The sequence below is a fragment of the Sceloporus occidentalis genome, unplaced genomic scaffold (assembly GCF_023333645.1).
Source record: "Sceloporus occidentalis isolate IW3139 unplaced genomic scaffold, rSceOcc1.0.p SCAF_10, whole genome shotgun sequence".
Classification (NCBI taxonomy): Eukaryota; Metazoa; Chordata; class Lepidosauria; order Squamata; family Phrynosomatidae; genus Sceloporus; species Sceloporus occidentalis.
The window spans coordinates 19,327,471-19,345,819 of record NW_028316990.1 but is presented as its reverse complement, the minus strand read 5'-3'; the positions used below and the strand labels follow the sequence as shown (position 1 = coordinate 19,345,819).

Below are 18,349 nucleotides of genomic sequence, written 5' to 3'. Positions count from 1 at the left end.
ATGATGGGCTGGCTGGCGTACAAAGGTGACATTGCACATTATTCTGTCCTCTTGCTGCTGCAGTTCAGTTGGCATTATATACACTCCCTGCCTGCATTGCTGTTGTGATTATTGGGTTGTTTGTGGGTTATCCATTCCTCACCACATCATCACTATGCATTTAAAAGTGAACATTGCTCACACACTTCTGCCTGTCAGGAAGACCTGAAACTAAAGTCCTCTGCAGACATGAAATAGTTACAGCTCCATGTTAAACAGCCTGGGGAAATTTTTGGTCTCTTTGAGTAGCCAATAAAGGAGGAGTTTGACAAAGCAACTGACTGAGAACAACCAGATGGCTCAAGAATGCTGCAGATCACTTTGCTAGAGAGCTTCTTCTGAACACATGAAAATGGTCAGTTCAGTGAATTCAGTGCTCCTGTTTCTTTGAGGTAGGTTTTCAGTGCTTAAAAGCCTGTATTCTCTTCCTTTCCTCTTCGCTGCTGCTATTTACAGCGGGAACCAGTTTGAATGACAGTGCAACTCCAGTAAGAATTGCTTATTGCTTAATGGTGTTTTGGATGCTTTTAATAATAGAGATAATGTGTAAAGTATGAAGCGCCAAAAAATCGGCAAAATATTGATTTCACCAGATTGTTGTTGCTGTTGTGTGCCTTCAAGTTGTTCGGACTTATGGCAACCCTAAGGCTTCCCTATGGCAGGGTATTCTAGGGCTGAGAGAGTGGGTTTCCATGGCTGAGCAAGGAATCAAACCTTGGTCTTGAGTCATAGTCCCATGTTCAAACCACTACACCATGCTGTCCTTCTTCACCTGAGAGGCAGCGGCTTAATAGTTTGCAAGGTTTAGGATGTATGTTTCAGGCATAAGCGATGCATAAAAATAAAACGATGCAGCAGAAGTTCTTGAATTGGATTGGATGATGGTATGCCATAGCCCCTCTTCAACTTGGTGCATTCCAGATGTGTAGACTATAGCTACCACCACCACCCCCCAAAGTGTAAGGATGCAAGGTTTGCAATGTTGAAATCTACTTGTCTATCTCTGAGTCAACCCCATTTGAAGATTTCCTTGCTGTTGTATATGACTGCATTTTAAAACCCATTATTCATTGGTGTTTTATGCAAAGAGATGTAATATTCAGAAGAAGAACAGTCCTTGGTTAAAAGAATGAGGATCTGTTGAAAAGATCAACCCAACCTGCCCTATAACCTCCGACTGGATCTGAACTAGACCCAGTGAAATGTTTCTATATTTTGCAAAGCCATTTAAAATGTATTGTACAACACTATCTTTTCAGTTACTTGTTATGTCCCATCCTGAGCTGTTAAGAGCAGAAAGATGGGATAAAACATGTGAAAGATAAGGGACAGTATTGTGTGACTGGAGAGGAAAATTGGTAGCGCTGGTAGGAAAGTTTAGTCGTCTGACATTTTGCAAACTCTTCTAAAAGAAGAAACCTTGCAAGACGTCCTGGTTTTCTCTGAACTTGGAAACATGACCGCTTCTTTTCTTTTTATTACACTGTTCATAAATCTGCAGTAGGCAGGATCAATGGCCACGAATAATAATAATAATAATAATAATATGTTTTATTTATAGACCGCTATTCCGCGATGATCATAGCGGTGTACAGTAAAATCGTTAATACAATAAAAATACAGTTAAAGGAGGGAGAAGTCTCATCCTTCAGGCAGTCCAAGATGTTGCTGGTCTGCCTGCTGGCTCCCTCTGAGGCCGAGATGACAGTTGAGGAGGGAGGGGCCTCTTCCTTCAGGCAGTCCAAGATGTTGCTGGTCTGCCTGATGGCTCCCTCTGAGGCCGAGATGGCAGTTGAGGAGGGAGGGGCCTCTTCCTTCAGGCAGTCCCCGATGTTGCTGGGTCTGCCTGATGGCTCCCTCTGAGGCCGAGATGACAGTTGAAGAGGGAGGGGCCTCTTCCTTCAGGCAGTCCCCGATGTTGCTGGGTCTGCCTGATGGCTCCCTCTGAGGCCGAGATGACAGTTGAAGAGGGAGGGGCCTCTTCCTTCAGGCAGTCCCTGATGTTGCTGGGTCTGCCTGATGGCTCCCTCTGAGGCCGAGATGACGAAGGCTGGAGGAGAGTAAAATTTGAAGTCCCAAAGTTTTCCCAAGCTTTGCTGTGAACACAACTTGGCAAACATAACCCCAGCATGGTTTCTGTAACTCCTTGAATAGTAATAAATAATAAGCCACCTGTGTCAATGGGGAGGCATTCTGTATGAAATGTGTTGGGCTGGAGACATTACCTATGTGTAATTATGTGTGGGATGTTATAAGAAAGTCACGGCGGCATCTTTGTTCCTTCGAAGGTACCTTTCATATTTGTTTTCTCCTAGTATGTTGACATGAGGTCACTCAACTCCCTGTCTATTTCTGGAACATCATCCCTCATTTATCAGTGCGATCTCTTACTCATCTCCAATGGTATTGTGTGGGAGTTTATTGTTCTGTTCCATGATGGCACACCTCTGGTTCTACACTCCCAGTCTTCAAGGAATGCTTTACCTTCTCTAATGAGGTGCCCAGTTTCATTTGGGTTACTGGGTCCCAGTGTACACTTCAACAAATGATATGCATACTCCTCAACTGTGTTCCAGTTTGGCAAAGACAGCTCCACTTAATCTTCTGTTGTTCCGCCTCTTCAGCTGCTATTAAAATGTCTCCGTTTCTCTCTCCTCCTTCTTCCTTTGCCCTCAGCCTACTTCACCTACTTACAAACAGAGTTCAAAGTGCAAAAGTAGTTCACCCTCCATTTACTCAGTGGACTCTTTCCCTTCCCAGGAAGCTCAGGCAAAAGCAAACTGCTGCAGCCTCTTCTAGATTTGTCATCAATAACGTTTGCCATTCGGATCACATTCTGATGTTGCTCAGCCCTTCTCTTTCAGGTCTCCTTGCTACATGTCACAAGATGGCATCCAATCTGATACCCATCATTTCCCAAAAGGATCTGGAGAGCATTTCCCTAATGAAGACAAGATTTAGCTTTGCTCTCAAAGCCTTCCATGTGCCTGAGAATACGGATGTTTCTCTGAAGCTTTTGACAAGTCAGAATACAACAGAGAGGTAAGTTTCAGTTTCCTGGCTTGCTTTGTTAAAGGGGTCAAATGGGTAATTTCTTGTTTTTGTATGCTTGCTCTCACTGATGAAGTGTCTTGGCTTCAAGCTTCAAATCCAGTTTGATATTGCCTTTATAAAACAACAACAAGCAGGTAAATGGTGCTTGCATAGAATTGTTAGGGTGATGTAACACAAACAGCCAAGGTGATGCAATGTGTTCTGAACAATAGTACTTTAGCATAAGCCGATGTTGATTTTCCCACCTCTGTATGTCAATAATATTTGGCATACAGTCAATGTTCTCCTTGCTTTGTAGCATCCATGAAGATTGAGGAAGTCTTGAATTAACCATATTTCCCATTTCATCCTGACTGCAAGTTCATTTTGCTGCCGTGACTGATATTGCAGTCCATCTAAAACTGTCATTGTAAATTGGTTCTCATTTTCATTCCATGCAGAGAACTGAAGGCACTCCTTCAAGAGGTGGCCAGCACTCGATGCATGCAGTGTGAGAGGCTCCTGCCTGCCCTTGGCATCTGCCAGTTCCAGGGTTTTCTTGGCGTCGTCACAGAATGGATACACAACGGCTCTCTTGATTTGCTCATCCATGAGGTATGCATGAGAAAGAGTATGGGGGGGGGGCATCTGCACCATAGCAATAATGCAGTTTGGCACCACTTTAAGTGCTGTCGCTCCATCCTAGGGAATCCTCGGATTTGAAGTTTTACCAATGCCAATGGCGCCTCACATTGGACAGATCCAAGGATACCTAAAAATAAATTAATTAATGCAATTTGACACCATTTCTGGCTAGTGTAACCCACTCACATTAGCAAGAAAAAATAAGTCAGACTTTGGTTTACTACTGTATGTAGTACTGTTTTAATCTATGTTGTACACGACCTCAGGCCTTAGAGAGGGATGGATAAGTAATGATGATGATGATGGTGATGATGTTATTGTCATTAGAACCTAACCAGAGTGATTTGTATTTTTGTTTTTCTTTCAGCATGAACTCTGCCCAGAATTGCCTTTCCCTCTTTCTATGAGAATCTTGTCAGATGTGTCCGAGGGCCTGAATTATTTGCACTCATTGGAGCCTCCCATACTTCACTACAGTCTTAAGCCTTCCAATGTTCTCATAGATCTGGAGTATAGAGCTAAGGTGGGACCCTTGGAATATGTCCTGTTTCACTCATTTTCCTTTTAATTTACAGTATAACAGACCTGTAACTTGAGTGAAGAAGAGGATATGATAAAAGAAATTCATTTACAAAGGACCACTACAACTTTGGTGTCCTCTGGAAACCTGGGATTTGTAGGTCCCTGTAGAATCTAGGCTCTAATGCTGCTTCCTAAAGCACAAATCCCATGATTCCATAGGGTTTAGCCATGACAGTTGAAGTGGTACCCAAGTGATTGTGTAGCATGAAAGAGAACCTACCTAAAGGCATATGCCTTTCCTTAAAATGGCACCTCCTTCTTGCAGATATCAGATTATGGCTTAACCACTTGGAGAAGGCGGCAAATACCTTCACTCTTGCAGAGCTGCAATGACAAAAGTGGTTGGGATTTGCTTTACTGTGCACCAGAAATACTTCAAGGTGGCAGCTTCTCACCGGAAGGTGACATGTACAGGTGAGTTTCTCTTTCAAATCAGAGTTGCCTCCTTTGAGACTTCTGTTTTGTTTGCTCATTTATTTATGGCATATATACGGCGGTCCCATAACATAAAATTCCCAGGTTGGGTTACAGTAAGCATGCAGAAATTATTTAAATGTAAAGTAAAACAAACCCAGAACATAAACCTGCCGCCAACATAAAAGGCGACAGCAAATCGAAATTTGCTCCCAAATGAAATGCAAAATGTAAACTTTAGATATGAACATTTGTAAGCTTTTGCAAAGGTTTCTGTCTCCAGAATAACTGGAATAGGAATGCTGTCAAAGAGGAGAAATGGAGGCGGATTTTGTTTAAAGTTTTATTTTTGGACTTGTGAACTTGGTAGTTTATATAGGAGATATTCTGAACTAATACGTGCCTCTTTTTCAATATTTGTGGCTAGCTTTGGAATGATGTGTTGGGAAGACCTAAGCAGACAGAAGCCCTTGAGAGGTAGGCATCTGTGTGTCTTTCATCCTCTTTCCCCTTAACTTTTTACAACGTTCTCTTTGTAACATCCTTCTTTCTGACTTGATCCTTTCCAGGAAATAATCATCCTTGAATCTTTCACCCCCTTGTTATTACATAAATGAACATATGTAAGAGTGCACCAGATTCTTTAAAATAAGGGTTCTTTCAGAATACTCCATTCTACAGTATTTCCCAATTTTCCTTCCTAAACTTTTCAGCCAGCCAGTCCTCAGTGGATTTTCTTGAAGGCTATAATTCCGTAAACACTTATTGAATGCAACAGGATATCTTAACATACATTGTGGAATAAACATGCCACTATATTGAGTCCCTATATAGATAAAAAATAATAATAACAACATGCTCAATAGCAGATTGCTCTACATTGTAGCTCTACTTTTGTCCTTTTGGTCGACCGTCTGTGGCATCTTGCTTCTTGCTTTTGCTCTTCCTCTGCTTGTAACTGCTAGGCAATAAGAGCACCTTGCATCATTTCTTGTAAATGCATCTTATAGGTAACTATCTGTGATGCAACCACATTACTACACCTGTCCTCCTATTTGTGCCAGGCATCAATAATCGTCTGGATTAGGCTGGCACCTGCCTTCTGAGAAACTTTCCCTGACAAACAGCAGTGTAGGTGTTGCATCTTTGGCACACTTAATTCTCTTGGAGCCTTGAACAAACATTGGCCAGGTTCCCACTTTTTCTGGCAGCCGGAGGAAAAAAGGCTGCCTAGTGACCATGAAGGAAGTAAGGCACTGGAGCAATAGGCTACTGTGGGAACTGACCGTTTTTGCCTGCTGGTCCTTAACGCTGCTGGGACTGGAATAGCATAGTGAATCAGTAGGATATGTCTGCTACCCCGAGAGAGATAAGAGCCGATGCCAAAAACAGATGGAAAAGGAAAAGAAACTGCCCTTGTTTTCAGTTCTGTGCTGCCCTCTTGTGTGCTTTCTTTGGAAATATCATTCACATGCGCAAGTCGGTTGACTTGTGTCATTGGGTGCATCTATGCTATAGCAACATACCACTTTGAATGCTGTAGCTCCATCCTAGGGAATCCTGGGATTTGTAATTTTTAAAGGTCTCTAGCCTTCTGTGCCAAAGAGTGCTAGTGCCTTACAAAACTGCAAATCCCCGAATTCTGTTGGATGGAGCCTTTTTAGTTAAAGTGGTGTCAACCTGCATTATTTCTCCAGTGTAGGTGCACACCACAATCAGCACTGACAACGTTCATAAAGGGATGTGTGTTTTCTTTTCCTACTGCAGGCAAGAAAACTTTGCTTGAAGCTGTGACCGCAGTCTGCAGCGGAGTGCGTCCTGAGATTGAATCAGCGTTCGTAGCAAATGGCCTGCCACATCACAACAAGTTGGTGCAGCTCATTGCTTTATGCTGGCACCACGAACCCCTTAACAGGCCATGTGCTGCAGGTAATAACAACAGCAATAATGTTTATTTATAACACCCTTTTCACCAAAGGATGGAACAACCAGTCACAACAGCGAGAAGAGTGTTTCCCATCCCACTACCACGGAGTCTACAAATCCTGACTAATGGACTTACAACCTCCATTGTTTTATCTGTAACTTTACATGTTTGGTTGTTGCTGCTTCTGTTGTTTCTCCTGCAGTGGTCTGGCTTAGACATAATATAAAAGATCCATTTGCCCGCATGACTCCATGTTTACATACCACAGAAGTGTGATACCCTGCATTTTCTGAGGTTCATTGCTTGCATAGTATGTAAATACATTGTTAGTAAGAGCCATGCCAGTGGAAATCTATGCATGTCTGGACCCCTGTAGAAGCAACCTGAGAAGCAGCAGCATTGTATGAGCAAAAACAACATGCAAACAGGAGGCGGCTTTGTATCCTAAATGAGACTGAAAACAAAGATTTGCACTTGTACATGTACATACAGATTAAGATGGTTTGTGCATGTTTTCATTTACAGAATGTGCAGCACTCCTACAGACTATTCTTAGCACGTTCAGAAAGGAGACAGTTTCTGATGCGATATATAACTTGATCCATGCAAAGGTGAGTTAGGATCAGTTGTCACTTGCTCATTGTGCTTTGCAAAGCTACAGCAGAAAGCTCAGCTGCAAAATGTCACAAGTAAAGCTGGCATGATTACTCTTGAGCTTTGCAGTTTGCAATAATGTTTGGTGACTTATGATGATCAAGTTGGGAGTGCAACAGCACTCTGCTTGGAAAGCGTTAAATGCCTCAGGGTAGGCATTAGTAAAAGTGATTCATAGCTTTAGTGACCTGCAATGATCCCCCTCTTTGTCTACCTATCCTGACCTTTCTGTGATGTAAACTCATACTCTTAGGTATGTTTCCATTCCTTTTCTCATCCCAGACCTCTCTCAGACCTTCCCTATGGATATAGCAAGATTAGAATAGCTGTTTTTGCTTTCTTCTTCAGCTATGTTCTAAATGTTGATATAAGTAGTTCATGACCTGTACCACAGACTGCAGCTGGTCTAGTTTTGGCCACAAGAACAGAGCTTCTCTATCTTCTGCCTCTGATTATATAGTCTGTCTGATTTTGTGTTGACCATCTTGTGATTTCCATGTGCATAGTCTCCTTTTTGGCTGCATGAAGAAAGTGTTTGCAATGAATAGGTTGTTGGCCAGGCAAAATTCGATCAATTGTTCTGCTCTGTTTCTCACTTAATGCAAATCTTCCTACTGTTTTTGATTCTTCTTTGTTGCCTACTTTGAAGTCCTGTGTTGGTGTGTTGTCAATTTCTTCCTGGACTTATTTGTAGAAACCATGAACAATGGCTTCCTCTGTGGTTGGCACATATAACTGAGTATGGTAATATTCACAGGGATTCCTTGCAGCCTTATTGACATAATTCGGTCTGATTTTGTGTTGTATCCTTTGACTGCTTTCGCTATATCCCTTGCTAGAATGAACACTATCTCGTTTCTTCCTGTCTTTTCATTTCCTGAGAAGTACACCATGTACTCATGCTTTACTTCTCTCTTTCAGGACTGTGCAATAAATGCCGCCAAAGGCCCAGTTACTCATGTCCTTGTAAAAGACCCACAAAATTTGGAGGTGAGCATAGGCGCACTTTTAAGTCACGCCACTGGTTGCTCCAGCTTATTATTGCCTATGCCGACTTCTGGTGGCTCCTCAGTGTTTCAAACACTGAGTAGTTTCTAACTGTACTTTCTCACTGTTTGTTTCAGATCATCTGCACTGAGAACAACAACAGGCACAACAAGGAGATTAACCTAAAAGCACAGATTTTGTCAAACGTCGGTCCCCAGATTGGTACAAGAGGACGAGTCAATGAAGACCAAACACTCCTTGCCAGCAGTCATCCTTATCATGGCACAACAGTAAGAAGAGGTGATGTTTTAATTTGATTTTAAATTCATTAAAATGGGTGGTGATAGGACATTTCTTTGAGGACCATGATGCGGCAAAGGGCATTCTGTGTCATGTCCCAATCTTTCTTGGGTTTGTTGCTATGTAACTTCAAATTCTTTCAGCGTATGGCAACCCTAAGGTGAATCTATCTTGGGGCTTTTTTGGCAAGATGTGGTCAGATCGGGTTTTGTCTTTGTCTTCTTCAATGGGTTCCTATGACTGAGCAGGGATTTGAACCCAGGTCTCCTGGAGTCCTATTCCAACACTCAAACCACTACATCATGCTGGCTTTCATTGGCAAGATTTCCTCCAAGGAGGTTTGCCGTTGTCTTCCTCTCAGGCTGAGAGAGCGGGGCATACCCAAAGTCACCTAGGCTGCATCCACTCTGCAGAAGTAACCCACTTTAACTGCCATGGCTCAATGCTATGGAATTCTGGGAACTGTAGTTCTGTAAGACCTTTAGCCTTCTGTGTTATAGAGCTCTGGTGCCGCCACAAACTGCAATTCCCAGAATTTCGTGGCACTGAGTCATGGAAGGTAAAGTGGTGTCAAATTAGATTATTTCTCCAGTGCAGATGCAGCCCTAGTTGATTTACATGGCTGAGCAGGGATTTGAATCCAGATCTCTCAGAGTCCTAGTCCAGCACTCAAATCACTGCACCATGCTGGCTCTTCTGTCTTGGATAGAGCTGGGGAAAGTTATTCTTGGTCTATAGTTCCCTAAAGTAACTTCTGAAAACTCTGGTCTCAGGGGAGCCTCCACATCAGTAATTTCATTTATCGCCTTTATGTCCTTTCTTCACAGAAGGTCTTTATTTAAAAATGCAACAGCAAGCATCTAATTGCCTTCCCCTGAGGCTGAGAGAGTGTGACTTGCGCAAGGTCATCCAGTGGGTTTCATGGCTGAATTGGGAATCAAACCCTGGTCTCCAGAGCCGTAGTCTAAAACTCAAACCACTACGCCGCACATTCTCTCACCATACTAGGATTCACCCCAATAGATTTCCATTCCAGCTCTGCTGCTAATACATTTGTTAGATATGTTTTTAATAAAATAGCTTGAGGAGTACAGAGTATCGGATGGTAGCCAGAAAAGTATTCCCAAAGCAGAATGGCCGACGTAGCTTATAGCCAAAAGGCCAAAAGCATCATGCAACATCCTTCCTCTGCATGGCTACTGAGTGCTCCTCTTTACTTGGCTCTTGGTCTGAGGAAGAAGAAATGTCTGTCAGCAGGAGTGAACCCAGTCAAAGTCTATATAGGTATACAGCCAAAAGCTGGATGTAGCTGAAATCTGGCTGGCTTGTCCCACAGTATTGTTTTCCTAAGCGAATCCCCAATCTATCCGCAGGATGCAAAACAAGTCTGAACAAACAAGTCTAAAGTGTGAAGGTCATCTTAAGAGTTGCTTCCCATATGACTTCTCCCTGGTTCAGATTTTAAGACATGTCGGGAGGGCCTGGAAACTGGGCAGACAAGCACACCTTTTTGTAAAGGTCCACACACACACACACACACACACGAAGTGCATTAAAAGAAATTAAGGCACCGGTACTATTTAATCCTTTTTTAACTTTTGTAATCAAATTTCTATAGAAACTGATTCCAGAGACTAACACGGCTATATCTTTCAATGCTGTAATTAATGTTTTAGTTATACCTTTTACAAACTATGGCAAACAGCCTTGAATCCCAATTTGGGAGAAAGGTGGGATATAAATCCAATAGGTAAGTATGTGTATATATATATATATATATATATATATATATATATATATAAATAAAGTTCATCCAGAAAATCTCTTTAAAACAAGTTTAATAAATGTATTGGGAGCACACACAGAGACATCATACTACTTTCCTTCATTCATGCAAGTAGAGAGTATACAAAGCAGATTTTGAAGGCATTGAATGGCATTATTTTAGTGGTAGAGCAAGTAACTTTTTGTAGGTAACTGTAAAAGTTATTTTTAGAAAGGCATTTTGAGAGACATTTTGATGGCCAATTCTTCCCTTATTCACCCTTGGCTCTTTCTTTCTTTCTTTCTTTCTTTCTTTCTTTCTTTCTTTCTTTCTTTCTGGTCTTCATTTCTACAGGACATCCAGTCTGCAACAGCAAAGGATCCAGATCGCCTCCACATTCCTTATCCACCTTTCTCATGCCTGATTCAAGTGCAAGTGACAGAAGTACCTTGCCCTTTTGCGAAGAGTCAGAGGACAGGCAGAAGCCACTGCCAAAACCAGCACAGGATCCTGGCTGCAGTCTAACATACAACACCCAACAGAACAGTTGGTCAGAAAACAGGTCAACAGGTGAGATCATCTTCATCTCTTCTTAAGCTTGAGTGAGAACTGGAATAGGGAATTCTATTCTGAATTGAGGCATTCACCATCGGCTCCTCCACTAAACATGGCTGGAGGAGATAGGTCAAAGGAAGTAGCACCATGCAAAGTTAAACCCAGTGGCCGTTGGTGAATTCCACATCAGCAGAATAATGAATCTGACTTTAAAGGAGTCACCCAAGGTGCTTGGACCTATTTGGGGGATTAGGAAGGGGCATAGCTGGGGAAGAGGCAGCATGGTGTAGTGGTCTTAGTGTTGAATCCTGGAGACCAGGATTTAAATCCTTACTCAGGCACATAAACCTTGGTCTCCAGAGTCTTAGGCCTCATTCCCACTTACAGATAAATCGGTGTGCGGTCTGAATCGATGGGTCGATTCGACATCGGATCGTGGATTACACTACACTTGCCCCGATTGCATTTTCTGTTATTTTCTGGCATCACAATAACCCACTTGTGGTTTGCATTCACAAATGAATCGATTCAAAATGATTTGCTAAATTTGAATTGATTCCAAACTGCTTGAGGTTCACACTTGTGTTGAATCAATGTGATGAAAAAGACGTGGGGAAAATCAGAATCAAAAAGATGCAGGTTAAATGGGTCTGGCGCATGGCCCCCCTCACCGAATCACTTCAGCGAATCGCTTTAAGTGGGAACCAGGGTTGTTTGAACCGGTTCAAACCAAATTGCGATCCAGTTTCAAAACAACCACTACACTAGGATTTAAATCCTTACTCAGACAGGGATATGCTTAGGGCAGTCCCACACTTGCTGCCTCAGAATGACTAAATTCCCTTGAAGAAATTTTGCTATGGAGAGGGTCACCATAAATCAAGAGTGAACTAGGAGGAGCATAGCAACAACTGCACAACTTGGCTGGTGGGCAGCTATGTAGAAGTTATGACCCTTTGCAGGCAGTTATAACATTTCTCCCACCTCACCCCCCCCCCCAAAAAAAAGCACAGGCTATGGCCAAAGTTACTTAGGGATTGTTCCCCCCCCATCCTCTGTGCATCAGGATCCTACTATAAACAGAAGAGCTGTTCCATCCTGGCCTGTAAGCGAGAAACCATCCTCAACTGTATGACCGAAGGACACCTGAACCATCTCTTGGATGTCCTGCGCTCTCAACAGCTCTTATCCAGGGCCGACTACGAGACGATCACCTCCTTTCCCACTTTGACCGCCCGAACCCGTGCTATGCTGGACACTTGCCTTAGCCTTGGTGAAAAGGCTGCCCAGACCGCGGTGTCTGTATTGTCTACTAGCAAATGTAGTCCTTTGCTACGAAGCATCCAGGCAAATTATGCTGTGAATTAAACCATTTAGCTCATGGCATTATTTAAAATGCAAGATGCCACTGTGAACTGGTAATTTGCAACAGGATTTTTGTTTTATTGTGCATCTGCTCAGTGACTTTTATCCTCTTAGAGAAGGAACGTGAGTCAGATTATGGGGTTGAGCTGCCCAGTGCCTGCAGTAATAACTTAAATAACCTTTTGGTATTGATGGTCATGCAGTTGGATGCTTGACCTGTTGGGATCATGGCACAGCTCTGGTCAAGTTTCAGGTCGTAACTATCTGGGCAAAAGAGGACAGACTTTGGTGCGGCCCTTGTTTTCATACTGTTTGACACAGGAATTGCTGAGCCTTGGCAAAGAGAACAGAAAAGGCATTTAAGGGGCCCTGTTGCTGCAATGAAGCTGGAAGAAAAGCCTGCAGAGGTGAACACAGAGGTGGGATTGTATAGTGTTGCACACATTTTGAATGTGCATTGCAAATGTAGATGAGCGAGGAGCATATGTATCACAGGTGGAGGTGTGCATGTACATTTTGTGTCACAGTTTGTATGTGAAACAGCGCTGTGCATAATTACAGTGCTTTAGAAATAAAGTTTAATAATAATAATAAATAATAATAAACACTGTAATTCCATAACAAGATGGCACAGTACAACTGTTAAAGAACTCTATGACCATAAAGTTATTTTGCGCCTCCTCAGTGTAAGATCTTAGACTATATTTTGCTACTTACACCCTTAAATCTGGGTAGTGTGAAGTTAAGAGGTTCTGAAATAACATTTGCCCAAGCAAAGGATGAAGGGTTTTTTTGGAAGTAACTTTACTATTCAAATTAGTGCTAGTTGTTAACTTTAAGTCATTTCCAATATATGGCGACCCTAAGGCGACATTATCATGGGGTTTTCTTGGCAAGGTTTTTTTCAGAAGGGGTTTTCCTTTGCCTTCCTCTACCAAGCATTATTGCTTGTGCCTTCAGAAACAAAACAGCAGCTGAGGAAAGAATGCTTTTCAATGGGACATTTGACTGGGATCAAGATGGGAAGCAGGGGACAGTCAAGTCAGGGGAAAATGTCTAGTGCTGGACACTATCGACAAAGCTTGGAAACATTTCTCCCCCAGCTGCAAAACCCAGAAAGAGAGTGACTGCTGGCAGGGAAAATTTTGGAAGTTGTATCCCCCCAAAAGAAACTTTCCCTCCATCTTCTTTAAATAGCATACTTCAAACTTTGCCCTTCTGTCTCTCAGCCACTGTGCTATGTTGCTAATCCCTTTCAAAAGGTGCAAAAGTCCCAGGTTCTGTCTCTGGCATCTCCAAATAAGTCTGAGAAAAGAGTTGCTGGAGATTAGGTAGATGGACCGATGGTTAGACCAAGTAAAAGATAACTTCTGATGTGTTAGAAATGCTGGGCACTGAACCGATGATCTTCAACATGCAATACATATCCTTGTGTTCTCAGCCTCTTCCACATGATTTGAGATCATAAATTGTGATATAACCAAGGAGCAAAGTGGAAGGGAAACGGTTGTTCCCTCGACTTGTGATTCAGGCTGGATGATATACTGATTTTCAGTTTCTCTAGGTTTCCAAAATGCTGTGCAGTTCCCAAGCAGAGCATCAAATGAAGCTGGTTGCAAAAGACCAACATTGCCACTGATTTGGAAGTGGGTGCATGTTTATTTTCCTACCTAATGCGAGTGTGTTGTAAGAACCCAAATTGCATCAGACAAAAAGTAGGTTTACGTCTTATCATGGTGCCTGAGACGGTAGGTTGTTGCATTATGCACACGCAAATACACACAGTGAACAATTTTGCTGTAATTTACCAGTTAAGATGCATTTACTTAACGGCGCCATTAAATTGTAGCACTAACAACTTCACTCTGGGAATTTGTGGGCAACCCAGTGTGAGGATCAGTTAAGCATTTATGGTGCTCTCTGTGAAGTTTTGGATCTTGCACAGTATCAGTGATTTCCTTCAGCACCTGGATTGTGTAAAACTCACTGAGGCGGGTTGATATTACTCAACAAATTAATCCAATCTCCAAACACTTCCCAAATTGCCACATTGGCCAGAGTGCAGAAAGTTAACATGCATCTTTACCATAAAAATAATGATGTTGAACTCCCTTTAAGTGCCATAGTTCCATCCTATGTTGGCTGACTCTAACAGTAACCTCTTGTTCAAAGTATAGGTTTTTCGTCGGGACAATCAAATGTATTGGCACTCGCATTTCCTTAAGAGCATTCCATAGTTCTTCATAAGCTATGCAAGGAAAACTTTCCTTTAAGCTATAATACTGGGAAACACAATAATGCTAGGAAAGGTGGAGGATAAGCAGAAAGAGATACAGCCACATACTAGATTTGTGGTCCCCAAATGGTGCTCTTTAAGGGATTTTGGACTTCAGCTCCCAGAATCCCAGACTATTGGCCAACATGGCTGAGGCTTTTGGGAGCTGAAGTCCAAAATATCTTAAAGGGCACAGTTTTGGGACCACTGTACTAGATGGATCAAGGAAGCCATGGCCCTTGAGTCTGCAAGACCTGAGCAACTAAGGATAGTGGGGCTTGGAAGTCTCTCACTCATAGAGCCAACAATGAGTTGATGTCAACTCAAAGGCAACGGCCAACAAACAATGATGACTCTGGGAGACCAGGGTTCAAATTCTTTACCCTTTTAGGCTAGGAAGAAATGGATGCATGCCGAGTAGGGAAGGCAATCGACATTGAGCCTGCTGGTCTCATCTCCAGCCTGCACCACATACTGCTTGGAACGTTTACCTCTAATATATATGTGTGTGTGTGAGTGTGTGTGACGTTTTATATCTTCCCAAGCTGGCTTCCATAAAACATTTAAATGCCACGATAAATCAATCAGAAGCAAACGTGTTGCAAAAAAAGTATGCGTTTTCTGTTGACTCCTGGGATGCTGAACAGAGGCTTTACTTTACAGGGTGTTTTGCAACCAAAAGAATGCCGCCCCATAACTTCGTGAAGCATTGGCACTCCTCCAGTTGAACACTTTCCCATGTATAATTCAAGAGGCAGGAATGGCATTAAGCTCCGAATGCCTGTTGAGAACCTATTGTTTATGTCAGCCCCCCTTCGCCTTGTAGTGTGTAGGCCAGGAAACCTGTTTGCGCACTATGCTAATGGTTGCGTTTTTCTTTTCCAGGGTTGTAGAGGTGATAAAGGAAGGCAGACAAAAATAAGCCCTGAGCAGCTTATCTCTCTCTCTTTTTAACTAAATTTATTTAATCAAGATACATTTTCAAAATCTCCACAATTAATTAAATAAATATTTTTATAGCTAGTACGTCTGATGGGCAGTTGGAGATTCCTAGCAGGAAAAGTGAGTAGAATTCAAAGATATAGCCATGTTAGTCTGTGGAATCAGTACATAGAGAGATCTTGTAGCACCTTTGAGACTCACGGAAAGAAAGAAGTTGGCAGCATAAGCTTTCCTAGACTTAGGTCTACGTCTTCAGATGCATCTGAGGAAGTAGACTGAAGTCTACGAAAGCTCATGCTGCCAACTTCTTTCTTTCAGTGAGGCTCAAAGGTGCTACAAGAAGATCTCTCTAGGAAAAATATATCTATTTTAACCAATTTTAAATCTGTATTTTATATTGTTGCTGCTTTCGTTTTAGGTTGGGCGTTAAGGGAATATGTCGCGTCAGTTTTTTATTGATTATGTATTATATTTCATTGATGTATCTGTGTTATGGTAACCCGCCTCGATCCATAGGGAGAAGCGGTATATAAATAACTACTATTATTATTATTATTACTATTATTATTAACTCTGGAAACCAGGGTTCAATTCCCAGCTTGGCCATAAAACTCACTGGGTGACCTTGCGCAAGTCACACTCTCTCGGCCTCATTCACTAAACATTGGGTGATCAGTGATGGGGGAAATTGGTGATATTTATGGATAGATGGGTAGATATTAATCCATCCAACCCAGATATGGAGAGTTGCTTTAAATAATGGGTGTAACAAGAAAGAAAGAAAGAAAGAAAGAAAGAAAGAAAGAAAGGTGGGGCGGGGCGGGAAGGAAGGAGGGACCATATTTCTCCATAGAATAGCCACAGTCTTCCTATGCCGCCATAGCTATAGATGCTTCGAAGATCCGCCAGCCCACTATACTCCAAGATAATAATTTTAATCCTGTGCCACTGAACTTTTAAGAACCAGCTCTTCGCTGTTGTGCAGAGAGTAGTCTATCCATTGTAATTATTGGCGACGGATCCCTTAGCTCCGATATGATAAGGGCTCGATACTTGAAACAGTTATTCTAGACGAGGTTGGTTTTGCAAATCCACATCTACAAGTTTAAACCTTCCTGTGTTAGCTTGTCTTTTAACTTGGGGCTTAATCTCTTTTTTCCCCTCCGCAGGGATTATCTATTTCACAGTCAACTATTCTACACTGTCGCAATCCAACTTTTCCAGTAACTTGGTTAATCGGTGGCTTATTTCCTGTTATTTCCCCCGAGGGCCGACTAGCAAATAGAGATAACGGTTTATCTTAAAGTGGCCAGTCTAGCAACATGTGAGCTACTATTTTACAGATTAATACATTTTCACATTGGCTAACTGGGCAATTGGCCCATATTTTTATATCCCTTGGTTTTGCTACAGGGCTACCATTGAGTCATATTCCTCTCTCAGGACATCTAGAAAAATTGGATTGGCAGCGCACCTTTAAACACAAGCTTCAACCTGCCTAAAATTATTGAGAAAGGTGATGTTGTTCAAAGTAAACATCCTTTTTTTTTTTGCCTCTCCGCTTCCCTTTGCCTCCATTGAACTGGATGACTCTTGACACAGTTCACATAAGGATAACACAATATGTACATCTGTTTTAACATGTTTCCTCCAACTTCCATTTGTCGGCACAAACTCAGCCAGCTCGATATAGTTGCTTATTTAGGCTTAGACAATGCCTTTATTTGTCTGCGTCACTTTGGAGCGCCTTCCTTCTTTGAGATTTCCTTTCCTTTTGTTTCTCGGAGCAGTTAATTTTTAATCTGCAAATGGTATGTCCAGACAGTTATCTACAAATCTGGTTTGCGCTCCACTTTTTTCTTCTACCAAAGTGGGCTGGAAAACTGGACAGGGATCAACCCTAGAAAAATAGTTGTTGTTGATGGATGGTGATGGCATTTCTATTTCTAGCCTACCTTTTTCTCAGTCTGGGACTCAAGGTTGCTTCCGACAGGTAAAAGAAACATAGCTAAAAATGCAACTTCCCTGCAACTTCCACCTTGAATTTCAGCCTCTTTTGCACCTTATAGAATGGAAGTGTTTGGTTTTTTTTCCATAGACATGACTATTACATGTCTCTTTTGCTCTCTTATTGAACATTCAGTCATTATGGGGTTATTGACACTATTTAAAGAACCCTCACTTACTTCAAATTGGCAGCAGTCCGGACACATTATTGTATTGTGACCAGTTTGCAATGGGTCCGAGAGAGAAATTGGGACATTTTAAAGCTGAAAAAGATGGAACGAATAAGGATTAATCCAGACTGCATGCGTTCTTTGTATAATACCCTTTGAATACGTATACTGCCTTGAATATTTGGAATACTTTTGTGTTAATTGTTAATGCCGGAAGTATTTTGCAAGGACCCCAAGCCTTGTCTCAAACCCAAAGCAAAGCTTTGTATAGATTGTGCCCATTGTTTTCAGAGAGAGAATCTCAACATTTAAGTCGATAAGGATTACTTGCATTATCTTTAGAAGCAGGCAAGTAAACCCTGGTGATGAATCTCGGCTGTATTTCAAGTCCTTTGCTGTGAACTTACTTTGAACAGCAGACAATCCATCTTCCACAGAAACCTTCAGATATTTGAAAGTTATCATATCTCAGCCAACTCTTTTCTGGGTTTAAGACAGCAGAATCACCAGGCGCATGAGATTATTTCTTTCAGGTGGATCATTAGTGTATCATTTTGAGTAGTGAGCATGGAAACCTCCTTCCCGGCCTCCATGGTTTTGGGGAAAGCTCTGCACAAGTAGCTTAAGTGCAATGGGGCTCTCCATGATATGAACACACTAAGGATCAGAAAAGAGGTTTGTTAATGTTC

At 42.0% G+C, this 18,349-nt stretch overlaps 1 protein-coding gene across 1 annotated transcript; it reads left to right on the top strand.

The window, feature by feature from the left end:
* The first annotated feature begins 344 nt into the window (after nucleotides 1-344).
* LOC149306030 (receptor-interacting serine/threonine-protein kinase 2-like) lies at nucleotides 345-12,867 on the top strand. Its single transcript, XM_089540652.1, has 12 exons — nucleotides 345-431; nucleotides 2,904-3,081; nucleotides 3,534-3,687; nucleotides 4,085-4,240; nucleotides 4,565-4,713; nucleotides 5,141-5,190; nucleotides 6,481-6,642; nucleotides 7,166-7,251; nucleotides 8,216-8,284; nucleotides 8,419-8,581; nucleotides 10,701-10,916; nucleotides 11,968-12,867. Exons 2-12 carry the CDS (start codon nucleotides 2,927-2,929, stop codon nucleotides 12,267-12,269), a joined length of 1,662 nt encoding a protein of 553 aa, XP_089396778.1. The 5' UTR covers nucleotides 345-431; nucleotides 2,904-2,926; the 3' UTR covers nucleotides 12,270-12,867.
* Nucleotides 12,868-18,349: the final 5,482 nt, after the last annotated feature.

Coding starts and splice junctions, on each gene's coding strand:
- LOC149306030 (XM_089540652.1), top strand. CDS start 2,927: ATGGCATCCAATCTGATACCCATCATTTCCCAAAAGGATCTGGAGAGC. Junction 4,241..4,564: donor ATCTGGAGTATAGAGCTAAG/GTGGGACCCTTG, acceptor TCCTTCTTGCAG/ATATCAGATTATGGCTTAAC. Junction 6,643..7,165: donor TAACAGGCCATGTGCTGCAG/GTAATAACAACA, acceptor TTTCATTTACAG/AATGTGCAGCACTCCTACAG.